The sequence below is a fragment of the Lepus europaeus genome, chromosome 18 (genome assembly GCF_033115175.1).
Source record: "Lepus europaeus isolate LE1 chromosome 18, mLepTim1.pri, whole genome shotgun sequence".
Classification (NCBI taxonomy): Eukaryota; Metazoa; Chordata; class Mammalia; order Lagomorpha; family Leporidae; genus Lepus; species Lepus europaeus.
In genome coordinates, this window is record NC_084844.1 from 23,834,194 (window position 1) to 23,850,280 (window position 16,087).

General features: G+C 51.6%; 1 protein-coding gene across 1 annotated transcript in view; it reads left to right on the plus strand.

Annotated features, from left to right (window-relative positions):
- KPNB1 (karyopherin subunit beta 1) overlaps positions 1-7,498 on the plus strand; it is a 29,122-nt gene extending 21,624 nt beyond the window's left edge. Inside the window, exons 15-22 of the mRNA XM_062216885.1 lie at positions 1,705-1,849; positions 2,910-2,992; positions 3,482-3,589; positions 3,919-4,062; positions 4,167-4,272; positions 4,712-4,826; positions 5,521-5,682; positions 6,301-7,498. Of these exons, the coding sequence (XP_062072869.1) occupies positions 1,705-1,849; positions 2,910-2,992; positions 3,482-3,589; positions 3,919-4,062; positions 4,167-4,272; positions 4,712-4,826; positions 5,521-5,682; position 6,301 (864 nt within the window). The 3' untranslated portion in view covers positions 6,302-7,498. The remainder of the gene's footprint in view (positions 1-1,704; positions 1,850-2,909; positions 2,993-3,481; positions 3,590-3,918; positions 4,063-4,166; positions 4,273-4,711; positions 4,827-5,520; positions 5,683-6,300) is intronic.
- The last annotated feature ends 8,589 nt before the right edge of the window (positions 7,499-16,087 follow it).

Below are 16,087 nucleotides of genomic sequence, written 5' to 3' on the forward strand. Positions count from 1 at the left end.
ACATTTTCTCTGTTTTAAAAAAAAAATTTTCAAAGGCAGAGTGACAGAGAGAGGGGAGCGGAGAGTGATCTTCTGTCTGGAGGTTCACTCCCCAGATGGCCACAACAACCAAGACTGGGCCAGGCTGAGGCTTGGAGCATGGAACTACACCTAGGTCTCCCGTGTGGGTGGCAGGGTCCTAAGCACTTGGGCCATCGTCTACTGGCTTGTAGGGTGCACAGTAGCAAGAAGCTGGAATCAGAAGTGGAGCTGGGACTCAGGCCAAGCACTACAGTGAGCAGTGGGGCTTCCCAAGCAGTGTCTTAACCACTGCACCAGACACTCATCATCTTTTGAGCAGTTGCTGTTGGAAGCTTCTTTATCGTTGTGTTCACAGTAGGCTTTTTTGAGTGACTGGGGAACTGTGCTTATGAAGTGGCTGATCTGCCATAGAACAGGGAAGTTCTGGAATATCTTGTTTGAAGCTTAAGTAGACTATTGAATTTAAATATTCATTAACACTAACAAGGTCATCTTACCTGTGAACTCTTTTTTTTTTTTTTTTAACCCCATACTTCATTTTTTAAGGCATGATGGTTAAGAGATCTTCCTTTTTCTTTATTTATGTGAAAGGAAGAGTTAGAGAGGCAGATGCAGAGAGACCGAGAAAGATCTTCCATCTGCTATTTCACCCCCCCACCCCCACCCAGTGGCAGCAACAGCTTGAGCTGGGCCTATTTGAAGCCAGGAACTTCTGGGTCTCTCACACCGGTGCAAGGGCTCAAGGACATGGGCCATCTTCTACTGCTTTCCCAGGTCATAGGCAGAGAGCTGGATCAGAAGTGGAGCAGCCCGGACTTGAACTTGCACCCATATGGGATGCTGGCCCTGCAGGTGGTGGCTTTACCTGCTACACCACAGTGCCAACCCCCTGGGATCTTTCTTTTTCATCAAAGAAAACACAGGACTGCTTGATCTGGTAACATTAGGTGAGGTGCATGGAAGAGTACCCTGGAGTGTAAAGCCTGTGGCTTGGGAGAAGTCAGACTGGCTTCATTTTATCCAGACTGTTTCTTGATGCTGTTTGTATGTGGGTTGGGGTGTAAGAAGGCTTGTTTTTTATTTATGAGTGATGTGACCCTTAAAACAAATTGTTACTCCAGTAAGGCTGGAATATGGAAACTACTAGCGGTTTTTCAGGTGGTGGGACTAAGTCAAAAAACAGAATCTGGGGCTGGCATTGTGGCATAGCCACCATAGGTTAAGCCACTGCCTATGACACCAGCATTTGATAAGGGCACCAGTTCAAGTCCTGGCTGCTCCACTTAAAATCCAGTTCCCAACTGATGCACCTGGGAAAGCGGTGGGCCCCTGCACCCATGTAAGAGACCTGGAAGAAGCTCCAGGGTCCTGGCTTTGGCCTGGCACAGCTCTGGCCATTGTGGCCATTTGGGGAGTGAACCATTGGATGGAAACTCACTCTCCATCTCTCTCTAACTGCCTTTCAAATATATTTATTAAAAAAAAAAAAAAAAAAAAAAAACAGAATCTGAGATACTAGAGTGAGCATTGTAATGCATATTTGCACTGTCAAAGTTAAGTCAAAGTGTATATTCGATCTTCCAAAAATGAACAAAGGACTTAATTTATTTTGAAAGCAAAAGGTATAGTGTTGTGGTTGAAGGATTTGGAGTTAATGGATCCTGAATTTTTCTTACTTCACAGAACGTACTCCGGAAAGTGCAGCATCAAGATGCCTTGCAGATCTCGGATGTGGTCATGGCGTCCCTGTTGAGGATGTTCCAGAGCACAGCTGGGTCTGGGGGAGTGCAGGAGGACGCCCTGATGGCGGTTAGCACGCTGGTGGAAGGTTAGTGAGCAGTGCCTGGGCAGGTGGCATCTGTAGGAGGTAGGCGTTTGAATGGCCTTGGAGAATTTTTTCTTTTTTACTGCAAAAAGCATAGTTCTTTCACTGGGGCATGGGTTGGTTCAAAGTTGGAGTGCACCTGAGTGATTGCCTTGCCACTCTCCTTAAGGTAAATGGGACGCCGGTTTGCAGCTAAGTCAGATTGGCAGCCTTTTCTGGGTGGAAACTGAATTAATTCTCTCATGTTCATCAGATTCCTTCTTACCCTGAAAGTCAACCTGCTTTATTGATGTTTGGCACCTGTCAAGGGTGGAAGAAGTGAAAGTTCTCTTTCCTTCTCTGGCACTTGAAGCCCCTGGTTTGGGTGGTAGTGCTTTGTGTTCACAGTGCCTGGGATGGGATGGGATGAAACATTGAACGTGCTGTAGGAATTTGGCACGGGGAAGCAAAAGCACATTAAAGAGCACTTCAGCAACCTAGAACATCCTTCAGGGGTGACCTGCAAGTATGTTACTAAGGACTCTCCTGAGGTTCAGACCTACTTCTGGTGTGCAGAGCTTATGTCCAACTGAACTGGCATAATGTGACTGCCCTTAGAGGGCAAGGAAGTTAATCTCGGCTCCTGGAGTGGCTGATTTGTATCCAAAGCCCAGTGCTGCTTTGCTTGGCTGTGGCTTGTTAAGGCTCAATGGGATTGCTGGGGGACCCTGTTTTGAAGCTAGCCTTAGGGCATGTGCTGTAATTAGCTGCCGAGGCAAGGGGCCTTATTGCTGCTCAGCCAATTCATAGCACACACTGTGGGGGGGCCCTACCACTTGGTTGTCTCAGCCAGCAGTAAAATCCCATCCTGCAGAGCACTGGCCTGGCGTTATCTCGAGGGCCTAAGAATTAGGCCTTTCCAGCAGCTGTAAATTTGGCTTGTGCAAGACAGCCTTACTGTCTTAGAATAATTAACTCATACTCCACTCAACCTGCCATGTTGAGTGCGACTTAGGATGGTCATTTTTGCCTACGTCTGCCGTCCGGTGATGCAGTCTTCAGCTAATAATTTGTTTCATTACAGTGTTAGGTGGTGAATTTCTCAAGTACATGGAGGCCTTTAAACCCTTCCTGGGCATTGGATTGAAAAATTATGCTGAGTACCAGGTAGGATATGCTTTTGACATTTATACGAGAGTCACTGTAGAACAGACAGCAGCAGGTTTCTGTAGCCTACATGGTTTCCCCAGCTTTGCTCCAAAAGTCAAACTACCTTATTTGTTGCCTCTGTGTCTGAACAAGGAGTAGGCTGTGAAAAACAGGGTGTTTCTCACCACGTGAGAAGCACAGAGCGAATGTCTAGGTAGTGTAAAGGCAATGGCAAACTTACACTCTGAAGCATCCTAAAGAGGAAGGCTTTTTGAAACTCCCCCTCCCCCCCCCCCTTGGTCTGCCATCCCCCATCCCTGGTGAATACTGTCTTTCCTTAGTGGTGTCTGGGAATAGTCCTAGTTTCCTTCCTGCCATATTGGTTTTTAATCTCAGCAAGGGGGGAATAAGTTCAGGTGATGCAGGACCAGCAGCTGGGTAAAACTCATGTCTTCCCATGCAGGCAGCTTTTTCTGTCTGTCAGATTATTTCCTTGGTTCTCTGCAGGTCTGTTTGGCAGCTGTGGGCTTGGTGGGAGACTTATGCCGTGCCCTACAGTCCAACATCTTGCCTTTCTGTGACGAGGTGATGCAGCTGCTGCTGGAGAACTTGGGGGTGAGTGTCTGCGTGCATGCTCAGGAGCCAGCCTGGAGAATCCCACAACATCGGCTGTGGACTTAAGAAGGGAATTGTTCATGTTCACGATGATTCCAATGAAAGGTTATAAAGCTCATTAAAGGAATGCCTGCTTTACTTGGGGGGAAACTGTAAATTACCAAGAATAAGTAAATACATAGTCTCTGCAGAGATGAACCACAGTTAATTTTTGAAGGGGCATCCAAATACTTAGTAGTAGTTGCTTATTACAAATGAAAGTTTTATGAGTCTTTCGACTGAAAAAGTTTGGCTTTATTTATTGTTACTTTTCTCTTTTTCCCCTGCAGAATGAGAACGTGCACAGGTCGGTGAAGCCACAGATACTGTCCGTGTTTGGTGACATCGCCCTTGCTCTTGGTGGGGAATTTAAAAAATACTTAGAGGTTGTACTGAACACACTTCAGCAGGCCTCCCAAGCCCAGGTGGACAAGGTGAGCATGAAACTACTCTGCTCATCTTTAAATCCAGTTCCGAATGTTGGCAAACGGCCACAGCTGATCAGTGTGCTGGGGGTTCTGTTCTTTGTCTCTTACAGTCAGACTATGACATGGTGGATTATCTAAATGAACTAAGGGAAAGCTGCTTGGAGGCCTATACCGGAATCGTCCAGGGATTGAAGGGGGATCAGGAGAACGTACACCGTTGAGTATACGACCTAGTTCCCTTAGTCCACTGGCCAGTGTGTTTACCCAGATGGGCTGTGTCTTTGATTCTGAAGCTCACTTGTGAACAAGTGCCTGTTGCTTGAGGGAGGGGGAGAGGGAACACAGTGCCTGATGAAGACATTGTGGCTGGGGAGGTGTATTATTCCCGCTCCTCCTTCCTGTGCGGCTTTGTCTTGTGTTGGTGGGATGCAGCAAGATGGCTGGGGAAAAGCTAGAGCAGAAGGAAGACTATTGGGTCTCTCCTGTTGACTTTAGAAAGAGCTCTTCACCTAAGATAGAGTTGTTTGTCATCACCACGTGCAGCTGGTTCTCCGGCTGGGCCCTCATTGCAAGAGATAGCAGAGTTGGACATTTGAAAAGGAATAGTCCCGCCAGATGTGCAGCAACTGGAGCAGATCTTGTCTGTCTTTTACAGCGGATGTAATGCTGGTACAGCCCAGAGTAGAGTTTATTCTGTCTTTCATTGACCACATTGCTGGAGATGAGGATCATACAGATGGAGTAGTAGCCTGTGCTGCTGGACTCATAGGGTAAGTCACCCTGCTGCCAACAGCGGAGATTTTGAGGATAGTGTGGATGGCAATAACCCACTTCTTTGGCACAGAGTTTTGTTTTGTTTTCGGAGAGTCACAGGGGCCTGTGCTGAGTGTTCACTCCAGACTCGCCATATCTCTCATTTCTCCTCAGTCAGTTCTGATGTTGGTCATCAGATCGCCTCTGTGTAGCCTTCTCTTCTGAGAGTTTCTAAAGCACTGTCAGGAGAAGAACGTTGTTCTCAAACTCAAAGACTTGGATTTGAGTGCAGACGTTGAACTTCTCGCTCTCTCGCTTGTACTCAGATTCCAGGGGAGCAGGTCTCTGGCCTCGCATTTAGGATGCCCACGGCTCACACTGGAGTGCCTGAGTTTCATTCCAGTCTGTGGGACTAGCTCCCTGCCAGTGCAGACCTTGGGAGACAGCAGACATGGCTCAAGTAATTGAGTTCCTGCCACCCACGGGGGAACAGGAACTGAGCCCCTAGCTCCTGACTCGGGCTCCAGCCACCGTGGCAGTTGAAGAGTGAACCAGTGGATGGAAGCTCTCTGTCTTGTGTGTACTCTCAGAGAAAATCTCTTGAGCTTTAGAAAGTAGATGAGAACTAACTCAGCACTGTAGGGAGGGCCCCACAGTCCGGTACTGGGAAGGGGCCAAGAGCTCACGCTCAGGTGTGTTTATTTTGCACAGGGACTTATGTACAGCATTTGGGAAGGACGTACTGAAATTAGTAGAAGCTAGGCCAATGATCCATGAACTGTTAACTGAAGGCCGGAGATCGAAGACTAACAAAGCAAAAACCCTTGCTACATGGGCAACGAAAGAACTGAGGAAACTGAAGAACCAGGCTTGGTGAGAGTTTGTCTTTGCTGCCCTCTTTTGTCTCGGGAAGCAGTACCGTGTCTTGGTTGCTCTGCCTGGCGAGGGCTGCCTGTTGGCATTTTACGTGCTGTCTTTTCCACGTAGGTGCTTCTGTTGTGGGCTTTGCGTCTCTGGCTTTGTACTGTAGAGTGAGGCATCTTTCCTGAGCCCACTGGCCGTTTCCTCACAAGGAGTGGAGATGGAGAATAGAACTTACAGAACAGAATTCCTGAAATTCCGAAAACATCCTCAGTGATGGCTGCCCCATATCCCAGAAGTCTCTTTCCAACTCTTTCCTTTCTTCCTTATACTCCTTTTCCTCCGCTGGAGTGCTTTTAGACAAAGCCGAGTTCTTCCCCTGCTTTGAAATAGTTTTATTTTCCTCTCAGCTGCTGAGTTACCGTATTCCACAGATCTCAGGAAGACTGGCTGTTTTGGGTTTGCCTCACCCTTTGATGTAGGTGCTAATGAGAGCAGAGAAGAAAGACAGTGCTTGGAGAGGTGACAGATCGAGTTCCAGCCTAGAAGCATTTAATTGAAGGAACAGAGGTGTTTGGCTCTTGGGTGGATGTGATCTCAGGGTTGACCTTTTTTTCCATCTCTTTTTAGATCTGTTACCATTGGGATGATAACCTGAGACCCCCACTGGAAATCTCCAATCTTTTGAAAAACCCGGAAGTGAGGAGTGTGCACGGATGCTGAATGTTTGGGAATGAGAGGATGAGTGAGTGAGGCTTGAAAACACCACATTGAAAATCCTGCCACAGCAGCAGCCGCAGCCGCCGACAGCAGCGCTGTTAGTGAGCTAAGGAAGCACTGACTTCGTAGAAAACCATAACATCGGCCATCTTGGAAAAGAAAACGGTGGATTTACTTGCTTGTAACAACAGAAAGAAAGCTGTCTCTTCCCAAGGAGAGGCTAGAAGTAGCTTTTCTGTCTTGTGGCCGGTACCGAGTGGAATGACTGGTTTGGGAGAGGAGGCGGGGACTGGGTTCAGCTGTGGTGCTTGTTGTAAAAGGCAGCCTGGCCTTTGCTACTGAGGAGAAAGATGGAGCCTGGCTCTCGAGCCCACCTCCGCTGTACCTTTGCCACGCGGCCCAGTGTGCGTGCCAGCCAGGAGGAGGAGGGCGAGGGAGGGGTTTGTCCGGTCTGAGAATGAGTGTGTGTGAGTGAGGCGGTATCCACATTCTCAACTTCAAGTCATTGCAGTTTCTTTTTCCCAGAAAACAGGGGTTAGATGTTGCATTTCATAAAACTAACCCAAGTTCTGTCTACTGATGCAGCACAAGAGATGTTTAAAAAAATGGAAAGACGCTCTTTAGGTTTTGTTTTGTTTTGTTTTTAATTATTCTAGGGAAAACACTGACGAATGGTCAGAGCTCCTATCCTGGTCTTTTCATCAAGGCGCCTTTCCTAAATAATATGGTTCAACTGTGAATGTAGAAGCGGGGGGAGGGGGGAGAAGGAGAAAACTCTGGAGTTAGAGGATATAGAAAAATAAAAGTACAATTGTTACAAATAAAGAATACAGACTTCAGAAACAAAAAGAGCCACAACCCAAACAAACCAAAATTAAAATGCTCAGAATTGGCAGCACGAAAGAAAAGCTCTCTCCTGACTCGTATTGTGGCAGTCTGAACGCCCCCAGAAAATTGTGCCAAAGAGTTTAGAAAGTGACACATGATAACAGTAAACACACACACACACACACACACACAACAGCAAACTTCAGGGAACGATTTTGGATTGCAAACAAGGATAAATTTAATGTTCAAACAACCTGATAAAATGACCATTTGGAAACTGCTTGGCCTTCTGTTCTCTTTTATTTGATTGACTGCAATGCGGTGTTGGTCTCTTGCTGCACTTGAAAACCAACAAAACAAAACTATATACATGTGTGTGTGTATGTGTGTATACACACATACATAACACACTAACTAGAAGTCTTGTGTTGAAAATGGCACTTGAAAAAGGTTTTATTTTTCCACTGAAGTTGAAGATTAATAAAATGGTGTCAAACATTCCCCTGGTCACACGCTTTAATATTTTTAAAAAGTGTGATGTGCTGTGCTTAACATAAATCAGACTTCATTATTTTCCCTTTTACAAGGGAACAGGGCACCCTGAATTCTAGAATCTCAGCAATAAGAAGGGATGTTAAGAGCTTTGATCCCCTTTTGGTTTTGCAGTTGTTAGGAGTTTTGGCAGTTTGAATATGCTGCTTTCCAAAAAAAGGAGGCTTTTTAATTGCTTCCTGGTAATTGGAGGATTAAAAAACAAAACCCTCATTCCCACTGTCATTTCCATTCTAGCAAAAAAAAAAAAAATGGGCTTATGTTTTATTCCATCTCTTCCTTCCCACCTTCCCCTCCCTATCCAAGCCTTCCGTTCGTCAGTGGGATTGGCTCGGTTCTGCCCACCCATATGGCAGCATCTCTAATAGCTCTTGTACAGGGTATCAGATATTGTGCCTTTTGGTGCCAGGTTCAAAGTCAAGTGCCGATCTATGAACCAGTGTACAAAAAAAAAAAAAAAAAAAAAAACAGGTGTTTGAAGGAGAGACGCTCCATTGTGAATAAAGAGCTCAAACCAGCCCCTGAGCCCTGGGAGGAAGCCTGGCCTGCAAGGCCTTGATTCCATTTTAGTTTGAAGGAGAGGATGTTCTAACCATTCCTGCTATAGAGAGGGCTGGGGCAGGAGTATTGGGGAGAAAACAGTCTGATCATTCCTCAGTGCTACCCGTTTCTGTCCTGTGTGGGCCGCTTAGCTAGACAGCAGGAGAATAAAGGACACCAAGAACCATCATGGAAACGAAACCTTCCGTGTGCTTTGTCCTGTTTTGTTCCAGGGAGGCCACTGATGAGTGCTGTTAACGCTGGTGGAGAGGAAGAGGGGCTGGTTGGGGTGTGTTCTTGGTGCCTTGCAGTTACTCTGCACTGGTTATGCATTTGATCCTCTTTCCTAGTTAACCTTTGGCTCGTGGGTTTCCTATAGTCTGGGTATTTGTCCTTTAAGTTGTACCACCTGAGGCAACTGGGTGCAGAATGCATTCTGTCCACTGCCTGTCTGGGCCCTCCCCACCCTAGTTTCGGCACATTCCTCTGAGAATGTTGTTACCGTCTGCTTGGGAAGATGTCAGTGCAAATGTGAACAAAATGGGCATCGGACTAGACTTGGGTTTGCCACAAGTGGCAGCTGCCTATACCAATTACATTTATTATTAATTTTGCTCTTCATTTTTCTCAATTTCCTGCAGCCCCCTCTGTTGAAATGTTGGGGTTTTAATTGTCAGAGGCAACTGTAATGTTGCCTTAGGGACTTGTGGAGGCAGGGAGGGGCGCTGCGCAGTGCAGTGTTTTAACTTCTGAGAGCCAAGCAGTCTATTTACTCTTCACCATTTCAGAAGTGTGTTCGTCTGACTTTAAGAGAAACCCAAATCCATCAGCTTTTGGTAGCTTCTTGGTTTTCAAACAACTTCAATCTGTAATTGGCATTCGGAATGCCCTTGGCATGCCAGTCTGTGCGATGGCATTGAAGACTTGTTAAAACACTTGAGCCCCACTTTATTAACCAAAACTGATACCACCACCTCTATCTTCTAAATAAAGTCCGCTTTATTTTTATTTTCAACATTTTGCCCGTTCTTTTTTCTACGTGGCGTCACCTCTGTGGAGGTGAACCGAGTGGTCTGGAGGGAGCCTGTGTGTGTGGTGAGTGTGCTGTGTGTGCACGCATGTGTGTGTGTGTGTGTGTGGGACATGCATCTGAAAAATGGACTCCACGTAGTGCAGTGTGAACCATGGAAAACAAGTCCGTGAGTTAGGGAGGGACTGAGTGCCATCTGGAGTAGGCTTCCTGTTCGGTTTGATTCAGAACCTGTACTGACGAAGGGCGTCTTATACATGTTTTTTATGCTAACGATCTGGCATTTAAGGGCTCACCCAAAAGTTGGCCTTTTAAAAGAAAATTTTCATTCCATTTTCCTACAGACCTTTTCTTTCTAAACACTAGTCCAGTTTTTAAAAATTTTATTTGAAAGACAGAGTGATGGAGAGAGAGCTATATGCTGGTTCATTCCCCAAAATGGCCACAAAGGCCAGGACTGGGCCAGGACAAAGCCAGAAGCTTGGAACTCTGGGTCTCCCACGGTGGCAGGAACCAAAGCACTTGGGCCGTCATGCCCTGCACAGGCGCATTCGGAAGCCGGAACCAGTGGAGGAGTCCGTACTTGGTCCCAGGCACCTTGATCAGTAACGTGAGTGTCCGAGCCACTGTGCCATGCCTAGCTCCCAAAAGCTAGCTTTTTTTGCATATTTCTGCTTCACTTTTTGTCCTCCCAGGAACTTGGAAACAATGCCAGATTCTGACTTCTGAAGCTGGTCCTTGGCCGGCGCCGCTAATCCTCCACCTGCAGCACTGGCACCCTGGTTTCTAGTCCCAGTTGGGGCGCCGGATTCTGTCCCAGTTGCTCCTCTTCCAGTCCAGCTCTCTGCTGTGGCCCAGGGAGTGCAGTGGAGGATGGCCCAAGTGCTTGGGCCCTGCACCCCATGGGGGACCAGGAGAAGCACCTGGCTCCTGCCTTCGGATCGGTGCAGTGCCGGCCGTAGCAGCCATTTGGGGGGTGAACCAATGGAAGGAAGACCTTTCTTCCTGTCTCTCTCACCGTCTAACTCTGCCTGTCAAAAGAAAAAAAAAAAAAAAGCTGGTCCTGTCCCTCACCAGGCACTGGCATGTGCAGGCTGGTTTGTGAAATTCGTTCTTAGCTTATGCTGGGATATAAATTCAGGGCTGAGCTGAGTTCTCCCACTTCAGTCTCCATGTGGCCTTTCACCCACACACACGTCAATCATGCTTACCCCTTTGTATTTGTAAATTATAAACTTTATGCACTGATGTTCTTGAGTGTGGTATGATCATAAGGCACAAAGGGACTAAAATGTGGGCTCTAGATGGAATGGAATACCGATACCTCGCTCCTGCGCCCCACTTTGGAGACTACTGGGTGCGTAGGCCACTGGGTGACATCCTGAATAACAGTGATCGGCCAAGAGCGTTCAGTGTGCTTCGTGGGAGATGGCAGGCACTGCTTTCCTTTTTACCAGGGCCACAGGTTACCACATAGCCAGCTGCCCACAAACAAGCTGGTAGCACCAGCTTATAGCAGTTCTGCCTGGCCCCACCAAGGGTCCGGCCGCTCCTTCCCGCAGTGAAAAACAGTAAACGCGGAGATTTCATGTTTTACCTTTGCGCTCACAACAGCCGCCATGACAATCACTATTCCCAGTATCCTGATGAGGACGAAGGGGCAGGAAGACGGAGTGGTCAGCCCGAGACCACAGGGAGCCAGACTTCAAACCCAGGTCTGTGAGACACCAAAGCCAGAGCTCTTCCCGGGCTTGCCCAGCACTGACGCTGTACGCATCCGGTCCATCACGTCACTTGATGTACACGTGTACACTGGTTCACCTACTTGTGCCTGGGTTCCCCTCTGTGAACTCGGTGGTGCAGGCATTGAGTCTCACTCATTTACCCACTGCAATGCCCAGCTTAGAGCTGTGCCGGACATGGAGCTGAGGGGCCGGCGCTGTGGCATAGGTTAAGCCACCGCCTGCAGTACCGGCATCCCATACGGGCACCAGTCCATGTCCCAGCTGCTCCACTTCTGATCTAGCTCCCTGCTATTGCACCTGGGAGGGCGGTGGAAGAACGTGCCCTATTTCCTCCCCAAACCTGCCAACTGAATTAGAGCCGTGCCTGCCCTCCCCAGGAATCTGGGTAAGTTCCACCACTGCCCTACTCTCTGATCTGACAGGCGGTCCACAGCTACACTGAGTCACAGGACGGGCCCGCAGTGAACCCTCATTTCCTAAGGTCTGGGACTGGGGGGCAGAGGCGGCCCCCGGATCCTGCAGTCACATGGGTTCTGCCCGCCTGGTTCTGTTTGAGTCACCCGGGTTTTATTCTGATTCAGTCTCTTTACTGGCTGCTAATGCCACCTCCTCCTACTCTTCTCAGGCAAGACAAAGTCTTTCTCCAGAGCGAGTCACAGAGTGGGAGACAGTCTCCCCCGATGGGTCCCGGGGAGGAAACCATTGTGGGGCGGCCAGGGGCTGCTTCTCCCTGTCCTCACAGCGGAGGCCAGTCCTCCCTTGCCGTGCCTGTGCAGGCCATTTGCAGATGTTTCACGACTCACGCCCAAGCAGGTGTCCACCATGCTCCCCCTCCCTCCTTCCTGCCTCCCTCCTCCTCCGTGCTCCTGGCTTCTACCTTTCTGTCTCCACAGTGATGAGCCCTGGACATACCGGGGGTTCCTAGAAGGAATTCAGAGCAGTGTACAGGTTTCTCTGCTGAGGACAGGCCCAGGAGTAACTCCTCCAAAGTCACACCGCTTCCTGTGTTTACTCGTCCAACAACAGACACATCTGCTTACCGTTTCGGACTTGGCTGAAACGCCATCTCTAAGCCAGACAGACCACCTCTGACCGCCACGGCAGAACCCACCCTCCCATTCTCCCCTGTTGCTGCTCCCGGTCTTCTATCACAATGTGTAATTGTATAATTCTTCATCTATTTCTTTGTCTGACTCCCCTACTAGAATGTAAGCTCCACAAAGGCAAGAGACATGCTCATCACTGTATTCTTAGCATCCGGCACACAACAGGTGTTCAAGAAATCTTTGCCAAGTAAATGCATAGTAAGCAGGGGTGACCAGGACATCTGGGGATACAAAGTCCATAGGAGGGACAGGCAGTTCAGACCCTGGTTGGGACACCTGCATCCCCTAATGGAGTGCCTGGGTTTCAGACCCAGCTCTGCTCCTGATCCAGCTTCCTGCTAATGCACACTCTGCTAACGCCTGGATTGAGTTCCTGGTTCCCCGTTTCAGTCCAACCCAGCTCCAGCCATTGCAGGCATTTGGGGAGATGGGAGCTCTGGCTCTCAAATTAAATAAACTTTTTTTTTTTTTTTTTTTGACAGGCAGAGTGGATAGTGAGAGAGAGAGACAGAGAGAAAGGTCTTCCTTTTTGCCGCTGGTTCACCCTCCAATGGCCGCTGCAGTCGGCGCATCGCGCTGATTCGAAGCCAGAAGCCAGGTGCTTCTCCTGGTCTCCCATGCGGGTGCAGGGCCCAAGGACTTGGGCCATCCTCCACTGCCTTTCCGGGCCATAGCAGAGAGCTGGCCTGGAAGAGGGGCAACCGGGACAGAATCCGGTGCCCCAACCGGGACTAGAACCCGGTGTGCTGGCGCCATAAGACAGAGGATTAGCCTGTTAAGCTACGGCGCCGGCCATTAAACAAAACTTTTAAAACTATGGATGGGGGGTGGGGTCAGCACTGTGGTATAGCAGGTAAAGCCTCCACCTGCAGTGCTGGCATCCATATGGTTCAAGTCCTGGCTGCTCCACTTCTGATCCCATTCTCTGCTGTGGCCTGGGAAAGCAGTGGAAGATGGCCCAAGTCTTTGGGCTCCTGCACCCGTGTGGGAGACCTGGAAGAAGCCTCTGGCTCCTGGCTTCAGCATGGCCCAGCCCCGGTCATTGAGGCCATTTGAGGAGTGAACCAGCGGATGGAAGACCTCTCTCTTTCTGCCTCTGCCTCTCCATAACTCTGCATTTCAAATAAATAAATTAATAATTTTTTTGGGGAAAAAAAAAGGAACTATGGATGGGATATAGACCCTGCTCTTGGAACCACCTGATGACAACAGTTTAGACACTTGTCTGATGAACAACAGAGCTAGAAACAGGAAGGAAGAGGGGCGGGCCTTGTGCTGTAGTGGGTTAAGCTGCTGCTCTGGACACTACAACCCATACTTTTTGGAGTGCTGGTTCAAGTCCTGAACCTCCACTTCCACTCCAGCTTCCTGCTAATGCATCCTGGGAGGCAGCAGGTGACGGCTGAAATGCCTGGGCCCCTGACTGTGGCAGGCATCTGGGGAGTGAACCAGCACATGGAAGATACTTCTCTAAGTAAATGAAACTACACAAACATTAAAACACACACACAGGGACAGTGCAATGGAGATCAAGTCCAAAGTTAGCAGCCTGGGAGCACATTTTAGGGTACCTAAGCGAGGCCTAATTTTGGGCTTTTGCCACCAACCCCCCAGAACCCAAGATGGAACCCTGGGCTCTCCCCTGCCAGTCAGTCCAGCCTGGACCTCGAGCATCCAGGCACCAGCAGGCCTGACAGCTCCTTATGAAGAACGTGTGTTCAGAAGGAAGGGCGAGAGAGGGCCTGCCAGGTAGTTACAAGGTCCACCTTGTAGCCAAGTCCGGGGTCTCCTAGGCACCCACACCTTCTGGCCCCACCTCCAACGCCTTGCCCTTGTCTCCTACCGAGCACTAAGGGACACCAGCCTGGTGCCTGGATTCACGGCGTGAGAACAGGTCCCAGCCCAGCTTGCCTTCCCGTCTACAGGGTGGACCGCTCACCCGACAGGGCCCAGTGAAGGGTCCCGCCTTCCTGTTCTGGCCTATACAAGGGAGTGGGCATTAGCAGGAAAGACGAAAAGGAACAAAAAGCTTGAGGAGGAAGGAAGCCAATGAGAACCCCCTCCTTTGCAGAGAAAGAGCGTACCCCAGGTCCATGCTTCGCCGCAGTGGGCCAGCGTGGCAGCGGGCACTGCTGCTGAAAGCCCAGAGCAAGGGACCTCCTCTTCTCTCTGCCCTGTCCCGGGAGCCAGAAAGGTAAGCTCAGCTTCCCAGCAACCTGCCCAAGCTGAGCGTGGGAAAAGCCCCTCGCCTGCAGCTGGGCTGACCACGCCCAGGCGGCACAGGGCACCTTCAATGACCAGGTCCTGCCCCACCCCGGTGCCCGGGGCGAGGAGTTAACTCAGAGAGGTTGAGCAGCTGGCCCAAGGTCAGCCGGTGGGAAAGTGTCAAAAACAAAACAGAACACCACCAAGAAACCCCACTTGCGTCTCCGGCCCAGCAGTTTGGAAAGCGCTCACATACATAATCGCTGTAGAAAGAATGGGAGCTGTTGTCTCCTTTCTGCGGCCGGTGGGCGCTCGGGTGCTGGGGCAGGGGGCGTGTGCGGAGGGAGTGAGCCGTCCACTTTCTTAAATGCTCCTGCGGGCCCCTTAGTTCGCTCTCACTTCCCAAGTTACAGATGCCTCGCCAAGCTCCCGGGCTGCACCCTCTCTATCCGTGTGCTTCTCCCAGCCCGGCCCCCTCCCCCCTACAGCACCGAGGAGAAGGTCCAACGCCTCTCCCCAAATCATCCACATAAACAGGCCCCCCGCCTCCGCAAGCACACGGCCCCGGCTGCGCCCCTGCGCTGTCCGCAGACGCCCCGACACACGCCACCACGCCACACTGCGCCGGGACGCGGCGGGGAGGGGGCGCGGCGCGGGCCGGCCGCTCTGCGGGGAGCCGGTGGGCGCCGGGCGCGCCGCCAGCCGGGCCGCCGCCCCTCGCCACGTGCCGGGGGCAGCGGCGGGGTCCCGGGCGCCTTCCCAGCCGGAGAAACCCGGAGCAGCCGGGGAGGAGGAGGCGGAGGAGACGGCGGCGGCGGCGGCGGCGGAGGAGGAGCGGGGCGGGCGGGAGGGAGGGGGTTGGGGGGAGGGGTGGGGGGTGGGGAGAGACCCGGCGGCGGCGACAGGGCGCGGAGCAGAGCGCGGTGCCAGGGGGGTGGGGGCACCGGTGCCCGTCTGGGAGGGAGCAGGCGGAGGGGATAAGCTGCGATTACAAGCAGGAGCCGGCAGCAGCTGTGAGTCCCCGGCTGGGGAGGGGGAGGGGAGCGGGGCCGGCCGGGCCGGGGGGTCGCGGGTGGGCCGGAGCGGGGGAGAGGAAGGCTGGCAGTTTGCACCGGATGGCTGGGAGGGGAAGGGTTCGTGTCCGCCGCCGCGCCTCAGGCCGCGCCGCCCCCGGAGCCCTTTTCCCCGGCTTGGGGCGGGCGGCCGGGGGGCCGCGGGCCGCGGGCACTGCCGGCGGCGGGGAAGGGGGCTGCGTGGTCTCAGCCCCCGAGAGGGGAGGGGCGACAGTTTCTGTCCGCCGAGCTAAAGGGGTTTAAAGGGCGGCTCTTAAAGGGGCCGCAGGAGGGGCCCGGGGCCGGCCGGAGGCACCCCCTCCCCATCCGCCTCCCGTGGAGCTCAGCCGGAGCCGCTGGGCCGAGGGAACAATGCGGAGAAGGAGGCCGCGGCGGGGCGGCCCGGGGCGCGGAGCCCGTCGTGGGGGTGGGCCCGAGGGGACGGGCAGGGGTCGGGGGTGGGGGGAGTGTGCGGAGAGCGCTGACGAGCGAGTCGGGGGGAGGGGTGGCGTGGGAAGCAGGGGGTTAAAGGTGGGGCCGGCCCTACACACGCGCGCACCCGCTCCTTACTCAGACCCGGTCACACGCGTCGCCCTAGCACTTAGGAGGAGCTGGGCGCGGTGCGGAGGCCTGCGCCCG